Source organism: Cynocephalus volans, chromosome X (assembly GCF_027409185.1).
Source record: "Cynocephalus volans isolate mCynVol1 chromosome X, mCynVol1.pri, whole genome shotgun sequence".
Classification (NCBI taxonomy): domain Eukaryota; kingdom Metazoa; phylum Chordata; class Mammalia; order Dermoptera; family Cynocephalidae; genus Cynocephalus; species Cynocephalus volans.
In genome coordinates, this window is record NC_084478.1 from 165,202,555 (window position 1) to 165,222,042 (window position 19,488).

General features: G+C 40.6%; 1 protein-coding gene across 1 annotated transcript in view; it reads left to right on the plus strand.

The window, feature by feature from the left end:
* AFF2 (ALF transcription elongation factor 2) overlaps positions 1-19,488 on the plus strand; it is a 369,137-nt gene that overhangs the window by 309,516 nt on the left and 40,133 nt on the right. The window contains exon 10 of the mRNA XM_063084949.1: positions 17,303-17,462. Within this exon, the coding sequence (XP_062941019.1) occupies positions 17,303-17,462 (160 nt within the window). The remainder of the gene's footprint in view (positions 1-17,302; positions 17,463-19,488) is intronic.

Here is a 19,488-nt window from a genome sequence, read left to right on the forward strand (position 1 = left end):
GCAACTTATTTCCGTGATAAAAAGAGTATATTTTATACACCAGTTTTTTTTTTTTTTTCATTTTGTAAAATCATGACTTTCTAGTAAATGACATCCCAGAAGATATTTATCAAAGTAGAAAAGCTGTGGAAAGGAGCACCTCGTATTCACTTTAATATTTTGCCTTTTCTTTTGACGTTTTCTTGCCTAGAGATCTAATTCTATTAAACATGTACATTTTTTTTTTTGGCTGGAAGTCTTCATGTATCTTTCAAATAAATCTTAAAAGTACATAAGTTCTGTAGGCCAGCTTTTTTTAAGTGCAAATGAGACACACAGTATAGAATATTGTCTATGACGGTTTCCAAATTATTTATATTCCTGTGCAGCTTTACCTTGCACTTTCTGTGATAATAATAAGGGAAAAGGTAAGATTCCAATACACCTTTTATGGAACACTGTCAAACCCTATTAGTCATATTTAATATCTGACAAGCAGGAACTTACTTTGGCTGATCTCCACTTTAATTGGCTTTATTAGGCCAAGACCGTAACTTTGCCTGATGAACAAGGTAAATAAAAGTATTACCCAGTGTCAGGTTAGCAGTGCACTGGGTAATATTCCATTATGCCTTTGCAAATGGACATGGCTTGACTACTCTGCCTCACCATGACACTTCTCCAGGACCTTGGATTGCAAATGTCTGCTAAATAAGAAGAATTATATTCCAGGTTCTATAAACACTGTAGTTGATTTAGGATGTCTCCTAGCAGACCTTTCAAGCCTACAATGTTGCATTCGTAATTTCTTCTCTTGCTTTTGTCATTCCCTATGCTTTCACCTTTTTTCGTGCATTTACATGAAAGCAAACTCCTGTCATAAAGATTCACAAATGTAGGATTCTAGAATGTCACTTTTTATTTTTGGTTACTGTGACGTGGGGGGTGTTGCAGCTGGGGGTCCCAGAGCTGGAGTTGAGGGTAAGGGTAATCTAGATTTGTTTTGTTTGTTTGTTTGTTTGTTTGCTGTGCAACAGAACTACTGCTTCATTACTATATATATTTTTAGGTCTTATCTTTACAGCAAGTTAGACCTACAATAAAACAAAAGAAAATGCAAAGTCATTGAATAATTTTAGTAGGAGCACCAAGAAGCTACTGCAGAGCTGGAATACGCAAGTTAATGTGTGACACTACTTAGAAGCTCAGGACTGCAGGCTCCAGCTCCCTCCAGCAAGCCAGTTTAATTGACGGCTGCTGGCTAGGCCTGTAGCCCTATGGAATAGGAGAGGAGATCATAGTTAAGAACCATTTTTCCTTTGCATCTTGAAAAAAGGAAAGAAGTCTCTGTGATTATAAGGTTCTCTGCTTCCAAATGACCCATCTAAAGACAATGAGACGACATTAGAAAGACAAATGTGAGAATCCAGAAGAACAGGCAAAGGAAAGGAAAATAAAGAAAATCTCCTAGGTCTAAACTCAAATAATCCCTATCCCCAGTCCACCCTAGACCATTGGCTTGTCAAAGACATCTTTCCACAGGAATAGTTGGTTCATTTTTTACACCTGCCTACATCTTAACAGTTTTGTATCTTCCCTGTCATTGGATAATTGCAGTATCTAATTTTCTTATCACAGAAGACAAGGGTGTGTTGAAGTTACTGCATGGTGGAGGCAATGGTGGGAATGAAGGGAGAGCACAAAATATGTTGCTTTTGTAAAATTGTCATCGAAAAGATAGCCAGAACAGAAATGATACTTTTTGGCTTCAAAAGGGTAAGCAGGTGTCTTCGAAGTCCCAAATGAGCTGTGTACAAGCTTGTACAAACAAGCGCAGAATCAGGCCTGTTTGTTATTCACACAAACAGAGTTTAAACCATCTGAATTCCACAGTTCCCAGAATTCAGATGGTGCACAATGGTCCATAATGAGCAGCACCTGTGCTTACCTCAATTACCAGACAGTTCTGAACAACGGCATACTAGAATTTTTTTTTTCAGTAATAGATTTAGTTATGTCTTTCATAATTGGATTCAAAAGCTCAAAATTTCATTTTGCAACTTGTTCATAAAATTTGTATGAAAAAGTCTGGCATTTATTCAAAAGAAATAGTCTATGAAGAAGAAATTGCAAAACAGCCAACCGCTGGTAACTAAGCAGCCAAATTATAGTCCAAGCACTTGGCAAATACACCGTCTTTTTATTATTTCAGTAATTGAATTTCTGTTAAAGCGTGGAGCATAATTTAACATGAGGAATTTATTTATAATACAATAGTGTTTCAGTAATAAATGCATTATTATTGTCACTTTTAATGGAGTCTTATGTATTCCCTCTGAGACTGTGAGGCAGACTTTGAGACAGCCACTGCACCAGTGTTGTTTGTAGACAATTGAATTAATTGGAGACAGGGTCATTAACTCGACCTGAATACCTCTGATTGCTTCTGTAAATAAGGTTAGAGAGCAAATGGCTAATCTTCGTTGTCATTATAGATTCCTCTTACATTTTCACACTGCCTTGTATATTAAGATCATTTTGCTAAGCAGCTTTTCAGACTCTCTTCATATTTACAGTATTGTCTTGCATGGCACATACCGTAATAGTATCACACTTATATTACATTCCCCATATCTTTATAAAGCATGATACTAGAAAAGAACCTATGTTGAATCACAGCTCATAAAAACCATCAGACCAATAAATGAATACCACAGTATATAAACCATCGTATTAAAGGAAAGTAAAATCACACAGCAAAAGTTGCTTTGGCCTCCTCTTGCAGATCCATGTACAATTTTGAGACACAGTTAACACAGGATGGACTCCCAAAGATGCAGTCTCTAAAGAAAGAGCCCAGCAAGGGAAGCATTGATTAAAATCTCTTTATGTTCCAGTTGATCCCATGCCCTTTCTTGCCCTTCTATAGAAACATTGATAACATGCAAATTATAAGAGGTTAAGTTCTTTCTCCCCGTTCATGCTAGAAGGAAGTCAACTAATAAATATAAATACAAATATTAAAAACTTCTAAATGTTTGATGTTGTGTTAGGTTTCATACAATTATCCTGTCATAGGCATGCAAGATATATTTAGAAGAGATTTGGAGGAAAAAATTTTCTCCCTTTATAATGACTCAAATAATTTAAAAAGAGCACATACTGGGAAAGCTCTCAAAAAGGACATTCCCAAGACATTTTATAATATAATTCAGAAATGAAGGATCACTAAAAATGGATAGTGTTATGTTGAATAATGAGACTTTAACAAGTAAGATACCAGAAAGAGATGGACGAGGAGGAGGAGGAAGAGGAAGGAGAGAAGAAAGAAATTCTGGGCTTTGTTATTTGTAAAATTAAAATTATGCACCTCATTTGAAGGATGATTCTTTTCCTAATATGGTTTTTACTTCTTAACAGCCTTCTTAGTTAATGCTGAAATTATTTTGCTTTTGTTGGAATTAGCCATCTTGAATTTTAGTCAATAGATGTATACACACTCACATACACACTCGCTCAAATGCAGACACACACACATGCACATACACGTACACACACACATGCACATACACATACACACTTGCCTACATTCACAGGCACAGGCACACTTACATGCGCACACACACATTCTCTCTCATTCAAACTCCTTAAATTTAGGCAAAGTTGTCTGAAATACATATTGAGATATAATTATATTCAAAGGAAGTGTTTTGTCATATAACCTCTCTGGAAAACATTTCTCTGCCAGTTTCTTGCCCAAGTTTTCATTTGGCAGAGTCGTACACCCAGGTTTTGTCATTATGAAGCTGGAGCATTGTAGGGCTCACAGAAACAACACTGGATATTGAGATATTGATACGGTCAGGGTAGAAACATACTTGTATCTCACTGGAAGTATAAGTCTCATGTATGTTGCAAGTAAGCATATTTTTCTTGTTTTGGACCTTTAACCCCCCCCCCCCAAGTTGTGAAAGCCTTGTCTACACGATAATCCCTAAGATGTGCATATATTTGAATTTAACTAGTAGAAACCCTGTATCATGGTGATTTGCTGTTGACATACTAAAAGGACATGTGACATAACCCTCACACATGCAGATTCCCAGGCCTTTCTGATGAAGGGGTCAGCCACAAGTGTAATTTGCTTAACCGCTGAAAGTATTTTTAATTACCTGTTTTTAATCCTTTTTATTCTAAATTCTGCCTCTTTTGGAATTGCTAAATTTCCCAAATTCCTCAGAATGACAAATTCCTCCTAGTTATATATAAAACCAAACACCCCGACTTTATTACTACCAGCCTGATTGTCATTATCACAGGTCCTGCTAGTTCTTGGTAAAGTGCCTAAGTTTGTTTACATTTCTTTCTAGGTCAGCTTTTAATTGGCTCTGTTCATTTGTAACACAGGTTTGCTATTCCTTTTGCTATTGACGTAGATTCAATTGTAAGCCCTGTCATTCCACATACAGGAATCAATGTTGGATGAGGCTGCCTGTACTCAGCTCTCTTATTACTGGTGGCCATTAACAGACTTTTTCTATTTACATCAAAGGCGAGTAGGGTGCAAAATCAAATAAGCTCCCCAAGCATGGGGAAACTGTGGTCCCTTCTCCTCCCATCTGCACCTGACCTCCTTCAATTTAGCATTGATGAGAAGGGAGACTATTAGCTGGAAGGTAAGATTTCCAGACAGGTAGTGTTAAGGGCTTAAAGATCCAGTACTTCCTTTGCTGTCATTCAGAATAAAAGGTGTAGGAAATTCTGTTTAAAATAGCTGGGCTTTTTTGACTTAAAGGGCTTTTGTGTAGAAGATTTAAGATGTCAGCTTTAAATATGACATTGATAGTCTTAGGCAAAGAATGGGAGTGAATTCTTGTAGAAACTGTCGCTTTTTTTCTGCATGTTTATTAATGGTCTTTGTGATTTATAGTAAATGCTAGGGAGGATTTTCAAGCCCATTTATCATGGGAAGGGAACACCTTCTTGTTCTTAATGTGAGTGTGTCATAATTAGCAATGCATGTGGGCTAGGAGATTTAGTTCTGTCTTTTGTGAAAGTCCTTTAGTCTCATATTTAATCCAAAATTGATTGAATATTTTTTCTTCCATGAGAAAATTAATTATGCCACCAGAAAAATCATCAACTAGAGAGGGAGTTAATATCAGGCACCACGTAGACTGGGCTGGTTAATGTGTCAAAATGATACGATGAGAGCAGTTCACATCTCACAAAAATCAGAATAATGGAATCACCATTTTAATCAAAATTAGGAAGGCCTGTTTGTATGTAGCACTCATTTTCAGTAAGAGCCACACCATTTATTTCTCAGGTCCATGCATGTATGCACACTCTGCAGCCCATCAACAGCTGTTGCTCTAAATACAAATTAGATTTAAAATATCCATCCAGAGAAGTCTCATTTTGTCAATGGAACTGAGGCTGAAGTAGGAATTGGGCACTGTGATGGGCCAGCATCCATACAGCCAGATGAAAGATTACAAAGCCATCATCAGGCAACCTATTTTCCTAATTATTTTCATCAAATTAACTTGTGCTTCCGGGTGTTTTGGTTTTTAGTAGGTTGGCCTAAGCATTGACTTCTGTTTATAATCAGTAATAAGTAGAAGTTTCATAGTTAAGTGTTATTCCTTATCTGGTAACTTGGTGCTGCAAAACTATATATTATAAGGTCATTTGGAATATTCTTTTCATAACAGGAAAATTACATACAAGTTGTCATGCCAGTCATCCTGGGGTACACAAAATGACTTTCCAATCTGGTTCCTGCCATCAAGTAATTTAGGTGTGCATGTTAGCACAATGAAATAAAATATATTGAGAATAATTAAGTGATAAATTGTGATTCAGTTAGTGGAGGGAAATAAGAACAATTAAAGTCATTGAGAAGACTTCATGTTATTTGAAATTGAGCTTGAAAGATAAAGATTTAGCCAAGCAGAAGAGAGAGAAAAAGTGTCACTGTAGACAGAGCCAACAGGATGAACAAAGGTCTGAAGGCAGTTTGGTAGCAGCAAAGAGACAAAAGTGTCAGTTGTGCTGGGAATAGTGGGAAATAAACCTGGCACTAAGGTAGGGTGGTGATGGAGCTAGATCTCTGAAAATCTTGTAGAGAAGAATGCATCTATCTGCCAGGAAGTCATTGTGAATTCCAAAACCAAGGGCTCTCATGATACAACTATTGTCACAGAGGTCGAGTACAAAAGAAGTTAAAGCTTTTAGTCCACAAGGGAGTGAGGTCAAGGAGAGTAAGAAAAAAACATCCGATTTGCAGTGGGGAGTAGGCAGGATAGGGCTTGTTGGTGGCCATTAAGGAGTGGTTGTAATAGACCAAAGAAAGAAGTTTCTAGTAGTGAGGAAGTGGAACCAGCAAGTGTTGACCACATTTGTAGGAAGTTTCATGGTAGAGGACAATCAGCAACTTTTCCCTGATTAAGTAATCTATGGCCTGGTGTGGGTGGCACCCCGGCAAGCTGTCTGTTCAGCCTATACTTCTCGCGGCAATGTGTTGTGTTACTGTCTTTTCCTCTTGTTAGGGTCAGACGCAGCAATTTGGCAAGTTGCAGTTTTTACCATTCACTTACCTTCTTAACGGTCATGTTTCCCATATATTTCAGACATGATTAAGGAGTAAAACACACTAAGGAAAGTTAGGAAAACTCTCTGAGTTTTGTTTTAGAAATTGTGCACGTGACTTTGAATGAGCCAACTGCGACAAGGTGTTCCTGGCATAAAGGGTCATAAGCCTTCAGTGTTTTTAACACCGAATTCTTGCAACCTATCTCATCAGGTCACTTGAAGAAAACATTTGGGATTAATTTTGAGTTCCTGTTGCCTTTTGATATGATTGAAAGTATGGATTTTATAGTGGATTCCTGATTGTTTTCACTTCCTCAAACTAGACTTGGTGTTAGGCAATGGTCCCCCTCACCCTTCAACAGATCCCAGACACATAACCTTGGTTAAGAGGCCCTGGAGTTTCACTGGTATAGCAGGAGGATACCTGCTCCTTCCTACCACCCAGTGTTCTTGTGGCAATCAAATCCCTTGCCACAAAAGGTAAGGTCATGGGAGTGGAATGGCTTGAAAATTATCGAGTGCTCTGTACTTAAAAAGTATTCTGGTCTCGTTGATCTGATGATGACAATATCCTGTTGGGACCATAAGAGCACAGGGCAATAAGGGAGGTTAAGTGCCTAACCACAGGCAGAGGATGTGTCTGGGGACAGTTCTCCCTGAGATCTATAGAGAAGACTTCTTTATGGTTTTACACTGGGGGTGTCTTAAGCACACGAAGTGTTTTACACAGTGTGTGGTTGATAAAGCCTCTGGCCTTAGAAGCTTACCTTCTAATTCAAGTGTCTGTGATACATCAGGTAAGAGACCAGACTTGAAAGGGAGCAGACAATACTGATAAGGAGATTGGCATTGAGAGATATCATGGAAGAAATGTAGTCTACGGAGAGATTGGAGGAAGGATGCCCACTTACCAAATTGAGCAGCGGGTCTAAGTGTGATAAGCAACAGGAAAGAAGACATCACGCGGGGCAAAGGGCAGAAGCTTGTGCTGAGCCACTCCAAGCCTGTCCCTGGGAATATCTGAGCCTGCCTTAGCATGCTTTATACTTTCCTGGGGAATTCTGCCCACCAACTGCCAGGACTCTCCTTACAAGCAGTTGGGCCCCCTTTCCAGATTAGTTCAGGAAACACAGTGGGGAGACTCCTGCATGGAAGCAGCTTCTGGGTTTAAGTCACTCAGTCAAAGTACACCCTGCTCCACCTAGGATTTGTGACTGATGTAGTTCTTTATTAGAAGGCTTTGACCTTATTATAGAGTCCTTGTGGCTGGCCCTCCTCTGGGTTCCTTAGGAATGGAAGCTGCCAATCAATCATTCCTTCTCTGCTTTGGCAGAGAGAGTCAGTGTGCACAGGAGTCAGTGTGCACAGCTACTTGCTTGCCTTTCTTCTCTTCCTTGCTCCCATTTTTAAGAATGGGCTTTAAAGGCAAAAGGTACAAAATACTTGGCTGTGTATGATTTTTATTTCTCTACCTGTTCGTCTGATTGAAAAGGTTCTGACTGATGGCAAAAAAAGTCAGTGTGTTTTTTAAACTTATTTCCGGAGAAATTAAAATATCAGTTTATTCTCCCATATGCAAATTATGATGCTCTCAAGACATACTGGCCCATTAGCCAGCATTGACCAGACTCACAGGAAACACGCTGGCATCCTGCGCAGTGCCATCTCACCATGTTCTGCGGTGAGGCTGAATCCACATGCCTTTTGTTGTTTCTTTGAAACTGCATATTGAAGTTTATTTCATAATATCCTTAGAATTGTTTTTCAAATTGATATTGTTTGGTGCTAAGTCTCAGTATTCTCATGTGTAAAATGAGTAGGAAGAGTGTCTAACTCACAGGCTTGTTGTGCAGATTAAAGGAGGAACTGCAGGGAAAGTGCAAGTCCCTGGAACATAGTCAACAATCGGTTAATAGTCACTAAGATTAGCACTGCCATCTGAATTATGCTCTGGGTCCCAGCTGTAGCCATGGATACAGTCGGCTACAACCCTGACTCTCTGCTAGAACAGTGGCAAGCCACCTTTGAACCTCATCAGTGATCCATAGGACATAGTCACAGGAAAGAAATATGCATTTGGTGAACTACCGGTGCAGGCAAGAAGCCTCAGGAAAATTGTAAGCTGAATTCCCTACTCATTGGAAAGAATCTGATAAGAACTCTTCAGGAACAATTGCACCAAGAAAGCTTAAATTTGACCATGTCATTAAAAATGGCACAGGGCAGTTGACTTTCTCTGTTGCTAAAGGAGCACAGAATAATTATGGAAAAATAAAATCCACATCTGATCTCAAAATTGTGTTGTAGCTTTTAGTTTCAAAATCATATCTCACCAACTTCTTTTTCTCTCAACAGCTTACATCTCTCAACAGCCCCATGTGGATTTTAGCCTTGCTACTCTCAATGTGATTCACCAGGAGTATTTGCATCACCTAGGATTGTATTAGAAATACACAGCTCAGATCTTGCCCCAGCCTACCTCATTAGAATCTGCAAATTAGTATGAACTACAGGTGATTCCTGTGCCCATTAAAAGTTTCAGATTCATTGATTAATAGAATTCTCTCACCTAAATTACCTTTCCAGTCCACTTAAAAACCTATGTGATGTATTATTCCCATTTTACAGATAAGGAAACTGAAACCCTTATGTTAATTGCCTAGCCTAAGGTTATGCAATGATAAAGTATCAGAGATGACACTCATGTAAAAGCAGTTCATCTGACTTCCAATCCTATGCTCTTCCCGTTGTACTAAATCCATCTCTGAAAGCGAGCAGGGGAAATGTAGCTATTTAGATATGTAAAATGGACTGAAACCGAGAGAAAGGGCACAGGAAGGAAAAGAAGAGGTCACAGACCTTGGTCTGGTCAGTCCACACAAAGGAAAAACAAGCCCTGATTGATTGCAAGTCAAATGTAATTATGAAAAGCCATTGCCAAAATTGCTCATAAAAATCACTCAGAAAGAAAATAGGTATCAGGTAAGTTAGGAGAAATAGGCACTAGCAGCTGGTGATTGAAAAATATGAGAAGCCAGTCATTTTCAGTTAGCATGAAAGTTGCAAACAGTTGGTTTGCAGCTTCTCTGGAAGATATAATTTCTTTCATTGCCTATCAATGTGGTGGTAATCTATTAGTATCTTCCTGACTCTGAGCTCTGCTTCCCAGCACATTACGTGGCCAGCAAGGTTTCCTTCCCAGGTTGGGCTGGTATTTTTAGACATCTTTGAAAGAAAACTAAATTTTTTTATAAACAAAAGAAAATGTGTTCAGTTTTAAAACTGCTTTGCTCAGAGTTTTAACTATTTGGATTTTGCATTAGCTTGCTATTGCTGCTGTAACAAAATAACGTCAAACTTAGTGGCTTAAAACAACACAAATTTGTCAACTTAGAGATGTGGAGGTCAAAAGTCTGGCATGGGTCTCACAAGACTAAGATGAAGGTGTCAGCAGGGCTGCATTCCTTTCTGAAGACTATAAGGGAAAAACAATTTCCTGCTCATTTGCCTTATTGGCAGAATTCAATTCCTTGTAGTTGTCAGATTGAACTCTCCATTTATTTATTTATTTATTTATTTTTATTATGAATATTCATGAGATACGAAGCTAATTGTCACCCCTCGTGTCCATGATGTGAGGTCCAGATTCATACTGGCAGCATACCCATTACCAGAAATTACTTTTGTACCCTGTGTCCCCACCCAATTATCCCCCAACCTCCCTTCTCCTCCCCCTTCCCCCCCACTCTACTTTGTAGCCCTAGGAATGTTCCCTCTCTCAGTAAGACCAACACATTACTGTGGTCTTTCTTTCCTTCCTTCTTCCTCTCTTAGCTCCCACATATGAGGGAGCACATGTGGTATTTATCCCTCTGTGCTTTGCTTATTTGACTCAACATAAGTTTCTCCCGGTTCATCTATGTTGTTGCAAATGGGAGTATTTCATTTTTTTTTATGGCAGAGTAGTATTTCAAGGTGTATATATACCACAGTTTCCTTATCCAATCATCCATCAATGGACATTTAGGTTGGTTCCATGTCTTGGCTATTGTAAACAGAGCTGCAGTAAACATGGGAGTGCAGGTATCTCTTTGACATGATGATTTCCATTCCTCTGGGTATATACCCAGAAGAGGGATTGCTGGATCGTATGTAAGATCTGTCTGTAGTTGTACTTTTTCTTTTTCTTTTTTTTTTTTTTTTGCTGGCTGTAAATTTAGGGCCATTTTCAACTTCTGGAGGCTGCTGCATTCATTGGCTTGTGGCCTCTTCCTCCATCTTCATAGCCAGCACAGTGGGCCAGGTCCTCCTCACATCACATCACTTTGATCTGATCTCCTCTTCTGCCTCTCTCACTTTGAAGGACCCCTGTGATTGCACTGGACCGACATACTCCAGGGTAATCTCTCCATCTCAAGATCCGTTGGCTGGTACAGGGATCCAAACCCATGACCTTGTTGTTACAACACTGTGCTCTTACCAACTGAACTAACCATCCAGTCCCAAGATTCCATTTTAAATACTAGTATCAAGGCTGGCCCTGTGGCTCACTTGGGAGACCGCGGCGCTGGTAGCGCCGAGGCCGCGGGTCTGGATCCTATATAGAGATGGCCGGTGCGCTTGCTGGCTGAGCGTGGTGCAGACCACACCTTGCTGAGGGTCGCAATCCACTTACCGGTCAAAAAAAAAAAAAAAATACTAGTATCAGACAACAGGACATACTCAGTGTGTCCATGTTGGACAAATATTATTTCCTTGAAACTGTCAGGATGTGACTAAGATCACAACTAGACAGTGTTGACTGTCTGCTTGTCAATAGCACAGAACATATTTGATTTTGAGTTGCTTGTGATAATATTGGGATATGAAATATTACCTTCAGACTGTGCTTTGGGGCCATCCCAGGGAGGAGAGCAAGCTGCTGGGGACACTGGCCTCCTTCTCTTCACTGCATACCTTGTTTCTACCAGAGCAACTCTTCTTTTATATGTTTTATATATTAAGCTTCTGCATACACTCTCTGTTGCTGCATATGCTTTTCACTGGACATATGGGCTGAATGGATTTTCAGGAGGCAGGGAAACTGGAGGAAGATTTCAAAACTGCTGACAAAGATAAAAGTGGATTCTTCCCACCTGCTGGCTGCAGTAGGTTCAGGGCTCAGAGGGTCTGCCTCTGGTGACCTAGTGTGGTGAGGCAGATGTATTGCTCCAGTTCTGGAATCCAGAGTTCAGAGAATAAAATGAGTAGGTAAGAGAGGTAAAATCAGTTGTGCATGTTGATTTTCTTTGCCTCAGAGCCGTCTCTACAACTTACTGATCAAATCAAGTATGAAACCTTTCCAAATTATCTAGTAGACAGACATTTGATCCCTATAAAACTGGAAAACAGTCAAGGTAATGAAATTCATATAAGTCTCAACTAAAGGCTAGGGATTAATACAGAACTCTCCCATTAAACATCTTATGCTACATGTCTTTGGCCGGCTCTGGGCCTTGTGAAATGTATTGCCAAGATCAATCCTCTGCGGACTTGCTTGTTGAATCTTCCCATGCACACTTCCCGCTACAGAGTTGTTACCCATTCTGCAACCTCTCCTTTTCGATGCCCACACAGCTTGATTGAGCAGAATGGCCAATTCATCATCCCTGTTTATCTCCTGAGAAAGGAATTTATAGTTAAATTAGGATTAGACTCGAACAGCACTGATGCAGATGTTTAGCTTTCTGGAAGCTGTTAATCTGAATTAGTGAAAAGTCTGACATAAAATAGCCCTACAGAAATGCAGTTTTAATCTTCAAAGGTTCATCCAATAGCTCTGTGACTGATAAAGTGTGGTCATAAGCAGGTCATTTCAGTCCTTCCTTAAGGAGGAGAATGGATTGTGCAAATGTGTCCTCACACATTTTCTCCTGGAGTCCATAACCCGCCTCCCTTAAAATCCTCTATACACTTTAGTTTCATATGGATTATAATCTTTGAGTTGTAAGCCACTTTAAAGATCATCAAACCCCACCTCAGACCCATAATAGGAATCCCTCTACCACACTCTATAGCCGGCAGGCTATCTGGTCACCTAAGGGTGCAGGGCTCACTGTTCTACAAGGATGTACATTCCTCCTTTAGTCAGCTGTACATTTTAAAAAGTTTTTCCTGATGTTGTGGTGAAATCTTCCTGACTAGATCTCTAACTCATTGGTCCTATATTTACCTTGCATAGCCCTCAGAACAAGCCCATCCATTCTCCCCAGGATAGACCTTAAGGTTGTTTGAAGACTATCATTATGTGAGCAACCTTCTCCCTGCCCAAAATTCTTCATGGAAAGTAGTCCCAGTTTCTTTAGTATTGCTTCCAGACTCTTCATCTTTCTTGCGTCTTCTCATTATTATGATGTCACAAATTGACCCCTTTATTGCCGAGGAGGCCTGGTCAGTATAAGCCCTGAGAGACTGTTATGTCCAGAGATTAGAGTGCTTAGGATTTTTCTTAAAGCTCATCTTTTCACCCTGGTACTCTGAATCGTCCCACAGCAGGGCCAAACCTGTCTGGAGAAGACATTTTAAATGACTCCCAAGCTTCTCGCTCACTGGCCTGCCCTTCGATCCCCTTCCCCAGCCTTGTACTCCCCTGCTAGGGTCAGCGACTTGCTAAGCCAACTTCTTTGCCCTCAGTCTGGCCTGTGACCATGAAGACGTAATGAATGGGGTTATAATTAAAATGAGGCTTCACTCTACTTACTAAAGGAACTCACTCTGAGGAATACAAGAGAAAAATCTGATCTTTGAAAAGGTTTAGCAGTTCACTTCGAAATTGTTACAAATGTGGGTCCTCTGAGAAGTTGTATTCCATTAGGGGTGAAGTCATATAGTACACTTTTAATATTTACAGACTATGGAATAGATGGTTTAATATATTAAATGTTAATGATTTTTACTATCACACATTATCTTCATTGTAACCACTTGCATTCTTTTTAAAAGCAGTTTATTAAAATATGAGAGTAAATGATGTGTAGAAATAATTTTAATACAGTGGTGGCGAAGGAGGGATGTGTAAAATGCACATTAGTCTTTCTTCTCCTAGGCAGAATCAAGTATTGCGTGGACTAGCTTCACTCATAGCCACTTTAATATACATTTAGAAAATAAATTAGTGACATAAGAAAATAACTGTAACAGAAGTGGCAATTTAACTAGCTAAACAGCCAAAGGATTTCAGCGAAGAACTGAAAGTGAAACATTGTGATGCTTTGCCAAGTTGAAAGTTCCACAGTAGATTCCAGACAAGAATGTGGTCCTAGGCCAATTATTTCAATATTGATGTGTGTCCTGTTTGTGAAGACGATGTTTTGTTTTTGTACTCACCTTTTGTCCCTGGGAGCAGCCCCACCCAGCACGAGGTGGGCCCACAGGAAGTGAGGCCCAGACTCAGATGCGTAGATTACACTCCTCAGCAGACTGGTGCAGCCAGAGTCTCCAGCAAGCCCATGAGCAGAAGAGGACAGGAAGGTGCTGGGGAGAGCAATTTTGCTTCCAATTAAACATCTGTCATTCCCTTCCAGAAATGCTGGCTCTCTGTTTCCAGCTGTGCAACTGCCCAGAGAAAGCAATTCTTTCTCATTAGGACACTGAAGTCCTTCACCCCCAGTTTGAATTCTCATAGTGTCCTCCGTGAGCGAAAGTCCACCTCCCTCTCATCCCTAAGTATCTATGTGTGGGTATGAAGAGCTGATGTACTTCTTTTTGTTCGTCTTGTGCTAATTTCCCCTAAGTATCAACGTTGACTGGCTATGGGGTCCTACCTGAGAACATAGCAATGGCTATAAGAATTATTAGGAGAAATAATTTTAGGTCTCATTTCATTGGGTCTCAGTCAAGGTTGCTCATATATTGAAAATAATATTTATTTCATATCTATATCTATATCTATTTATAATTATAGTCCATTTTCGTATATGGTTTCTATCCATGTCCGTAATCTCTTAATCACAATTCTGAAATTCAAAAAGTTCAAATGAGACAAACTCATTTGATTACAAAACCTGACTTAAAATAATGTGAGGGTATTTATTTAAGGTATTTGTTTATTCTTCTTACTACAAATGTTACTGAAGCAATATTAAAGAGTTTGCTAAGGGGTGATTCCCCAGATCCCATTGGGAATATGATATATATATATAGTATATTTACCATATTTCTTTTTAATTTTTTTAAAATCTGAATACCCAAATATTTCAGTCCTCAGAGTGGCTTTGGACAAGGAACACTTGTATACAAACACACAGACACACACACACACAGACACACACACACACACACACATCAAGTTTCCTACTAAATCTGTGAAGCTTTGATTTAGCTGAGGAATAAGATGACTTTGGTCAATAAAACATCTGTGCCTTATGTACATCACTCAGTGCATTTGGTTTTGAGCGAGTAAGCCCTGGGATTTTTTTGTTTCTTACAGAAATTGCTCAGAAACAATTCAGTAAGTGAGAACTCTATCCAGAAACATCTCAAAGTAAATCTAGAATCTATTTTAGTCTGGTGATATTAGGATAGCCAGCTTCTTCTGAGAAGCCAGAAAATAAAGTATAGATATGAAAGGATACTAGGAAACAGCCTTTGCACTTGAAAGCCATAAATGTGGACACAAATTAGATCTTATCTCTCAATCCATCACCTGGTATTTTCAATATTGCAGATGTTCTGTGTTATATTTGAAACTTTACTTGGGGAGAATTGAGGCCAAGTGAGCCTAATCTCTGGATTAGTCTCACTTAGATATGTTCTCTCAATCTTTATTTAGTAACCCAAATGAAAAGCAACTGATTAGATTTAAAGGATACTTTGCATAAATATAGAATCATTACTGATATTAAAGGGAGGTTGGCAAAAAAATTCAGGGGAAAAAGAGGACTGAGTTACAGGTCTCATCCTTTCCCCTCACCTTTGGGGAGACACACATGTTCCAAGGAGATATAGTCCCTTATTTCTTGTGCTTCCCCTAATCTCTTGGTGTGTTTGGCAGAGAAATATATGCAGATAACACTTATTTAGCAGATAGCATTTTAAAACAAGCTTTCACTCTGTGAAAGAAAATGCCTACCTGAGGGATGACAGGGCAAGTCTGTAGGGATGAAAGGCACATGAAATGGAAAGGCTCTATGCTGAGCAATGGCTGATGAGGAGCCCATGCTGGCTTCACAGGGATCCTGTCCCTTCCCAAGCAGCAGCTGAGTGTGGCTCCGGCTCAGCGGGCCAGAACCGGAATGTGGGAGAAGAGGCGCTGGAGAGGGTATGGGTGGAGGCATGGACTTGTTTGGATTCAGGCAAGGAATGAAGGTCTATGATTCTTGGGTAGGGGGATCCTTCGGGGTCTATCTTTCTCAGATTTGTAGCTGGGGCCACAGGACCAGGGGACCTCCAGGGCCAGGAATGAGCCCTCCTGACTGAGCTGCTGCTTTGGATTTGGGGAATGCGCGGGGGGAGAGCAAGGCAAGTTGCTGCTGTGTGTGAGAGGCAGAGAGGGACGGATGGATGGCCAGGCAGATGGGTGGGCCAGACTGGGCCCCACAGAGAATATGCCCAGGTCCTGGGCCCACCCCCTCCCATGAGCTAAACTGATCTCCAAAGGGGATCTAGGCTGAAGAGACAGAGGGAAATTAGAACACTCCCCCAAGTTTCAAACCCCATTTCTGAGAGAAAGCAGAGCAAAATTCAGTGCAAAGTGACAATGAGCAAAAGGACAGAAAGGTGATGCCATACCCGAGCGTGCCAAGAGGCAGCTGAGGTTGATTTGTTATGGGGCACAGAGAGTGAATGATTGGTAAGGAAGAGCATCGATTATCAATAATGGCAGAGTAGCAAATGGTGTCACTTTCCAAACGTGTTGCTTGGTCAGCTTTACAAATTTAAAATCAATCATTAGAGATGGTTGGTCCCTTATAATCATACCTCCCGGTAAGAGTTTTACAAAGAATTTACAAAAATTATGGTGGAGGAAGCTGAGAAGTGCATTCTTGCATTCCCTTATTCATACCCCCAGCAGACAGCAATTGAGGACCAACTCCTGTCCCATTGATGCTGGCCCTCAGCTCTGAGTACACTCAGCACAGCCACCACCTCTTGAGAAGCTGGGAGACCCCCGTGCTAGGTACTACTCTCAGCTCTCCAAATAGCTGTGAAGCAGAGGCAAGCCCCTCCCCCTCTCTGGGCCTCAGTGTCCTCCAATTAAAATAAGGATTGAATTCACCCCTTCTTGGTGATAGGGACTATACTATCTCTTTAGCTAAGATCAGAGTCGCTCGACAAACCTGTGTGGTTTTGAATAAGATGGCAAAGGAAATTAAAAATTATCTTAACTGAAAAAAAAAAATGAGACAATTAAGTATCTAAGGCTCTACTTCTGTGTCTGCGTCTGGAAGGCAGGCAACCTTGGCTTCAAGTTTTCGTGTGCAGTGAGGGTGCAAGGCTTTCCTGGGAAAGAAGACAGTGTGATGGAAACCCAAGGAACTTGGAGACATGTAGACCTGGTTCTAATAAAATCTTAACCTTGGGGCAGTCACTGGGCCTCCTGATACTCACATTTCACATCTGTAAAATGGGAATGGTACACTCCATTCTACCTGTGTCTCACAAATTGTAGGTCCTTATGCTGAACTGGGCTGTTTTCCACCTAGTTTGAAACTGAATGAGGCAATGAATGATGCCATTTTTCTTTCAGCTCACCCTTGGCCACACCCCAGCCCCCACCTGCAGTGCAAGCCAGTGGGGGTTCTGGAAGCTCCAGCGAGTCAGAGAGCAGCTCCGAGTCGGACTCAGACACTGAAAGCAGCACCACTGACAGTGAATCCAATGAGGCACCTCGCGTGGCCACTCCAGAGGTGGGTGAAGTTGCCAGGGCCCCAAACACAGTCTGCCTGTCCGTTAGGCAGCACCCCTAACACACACACACACACACACACACACACACACACACACACACACACACACACACACACACACACACACTTTCAGCACAATGATTACTTTAGCACAATAACTATTTGAGAAAAGTATTCAGGTATTTGATAGTATTTTTATTTTCTCTACAACATATTCACACTGTCCCTTACATATGTGCATTGCATGCTGTGTGACTCAGCCACTGTAAGCCTCAAGCTTCCTCACGTATAAAACTAAAATAGTAATGACTGGGCTAGCAGCTTCTCTTTCAAGAGAATCAACGAAGCCAGTCAAGACCCACTTCTGGCCCTGGGGACGCCCACCCTTACTCTAGATCGAAGCAATTAAAGTAATGAATTGCCATTTGGCCAATAAGACCCAAGAGGTATGGTTTTTCTTAAAGGTAAAATGATGGTTGAGAGGTCACGTGTTTTTCATTTCAATTTGCATCCTTCAAGTGTGTTTGATAAAAATTTGTGCGAACATTTAACACTGCTGCATAAAATACCAAACTAAAATTTAGAAATAAAAGTAGTAGTGTTTCCCTCCCCATCCCTCTGAGTTCAGTGTAACTTCTCAGTTCCCCTGAGCCTGCAGCAGGTACAGCAAGCAAATCCACCCCCTCCACGGCTCGTCATACACTTGTTTGTCAATCAGAAAGGAATAATAGAAGGAGGCAGTAGTAATATTACTATTAATAACAGCAAACACTTAGTGAATATGGACCATGTGTGGGCCACTGTGCTAAGCTCTTGACTTGTGCTTTCTCATTTCATCTTCATAACAACCCTCTAGGGCACTTACTGTTATAATCTCTTCTTTGCAGATGAGGGAATAAGGTTCTGAGAGGTTAAAAAATAACTTCCGCGAGATCTCACAAATAGACAGCAGTAGAGCTAGACTAAAACCCAAGTCAGTGTGTTGCCAGGATTGATGTTCTTAACCCCAGAGACATGCTGCCAACAGTGGCAGCCAGTACGATGTCCTCTACTCTTACCTGCCATTGTCCTGTGCAGTTTGGCATCACAGCTACTTAAGTGTCTTTAATTCTGTCTCCCTCTGTTGGCTGGTGCCATAAGCGTCAGCTGATGGCTTTCAAAAGAAGAGCTCTTCCTCACTCATAAGTGGGAGCTAAGAGAGAAAGAAGGAAGGAAGGAAAGACCACAGTGTTGCATTGGACTTGCACAGGGAGAGAGCACACCTAGGGATACAAAGTGGAGTGGGGGAAAGGGGGAAGGAGAGGGAGGTCAGGAATTAATTGGGTGGGGGACACGGGGTATAATTGCAATTTGTGGTAATAGGCATGCTGCCAGAGTGAATCTGGCCATCACATCTTGGGCACAAGTGGTGATGGTCAGCTTTGTAGCCCATGAATATTCATAACAAATAATAAAGAGATCTTTTATTAAAAATGATACCTCTTTTAGTTTAACTGGCAGAATTCACAGCTGGGATCAAGGACCTGAATCGTATGTTCCATTTCCGTGGTTTTTTTGTATGCAGGTCCCTATAAACAAGTTATTGCTCATACACCGAAGAAAGTGCAGTGCTTTTTTGTTTTGTTTTGTTTTTTTCTTGGAAATCAAATATTTTCATCCTTCAGTAAAAATAGAAAAGGACTGTTCTGCTTGCAGTGAATCACAGCATCATATAGGAGATCACTTTGGCGGAGGGAAAGCCTTTCCTTTTGAAATTTCTTCTCAGGATCAGAGACCATTACCTCAGCCACCTGGTGAAAGGTTGAGTGCTAATTCCAACCAAAGGATTTTGGGAACAGGTTTTCCTCCCAGGCACCCCTGCTCACCCTCTGGGACATCTCTCTGTGAATAATTCCTTCCTGGCCAGAGTGGAGAATATTTTTAGAGGAGTGGAAATTAGTTTAAATAAGTAGAAAGCAGCTGGTTCCTATCTGGCTCATGGATATTCTCATGGATAGTGTGTGCTTACGTGTGTGTATGAGTGTGT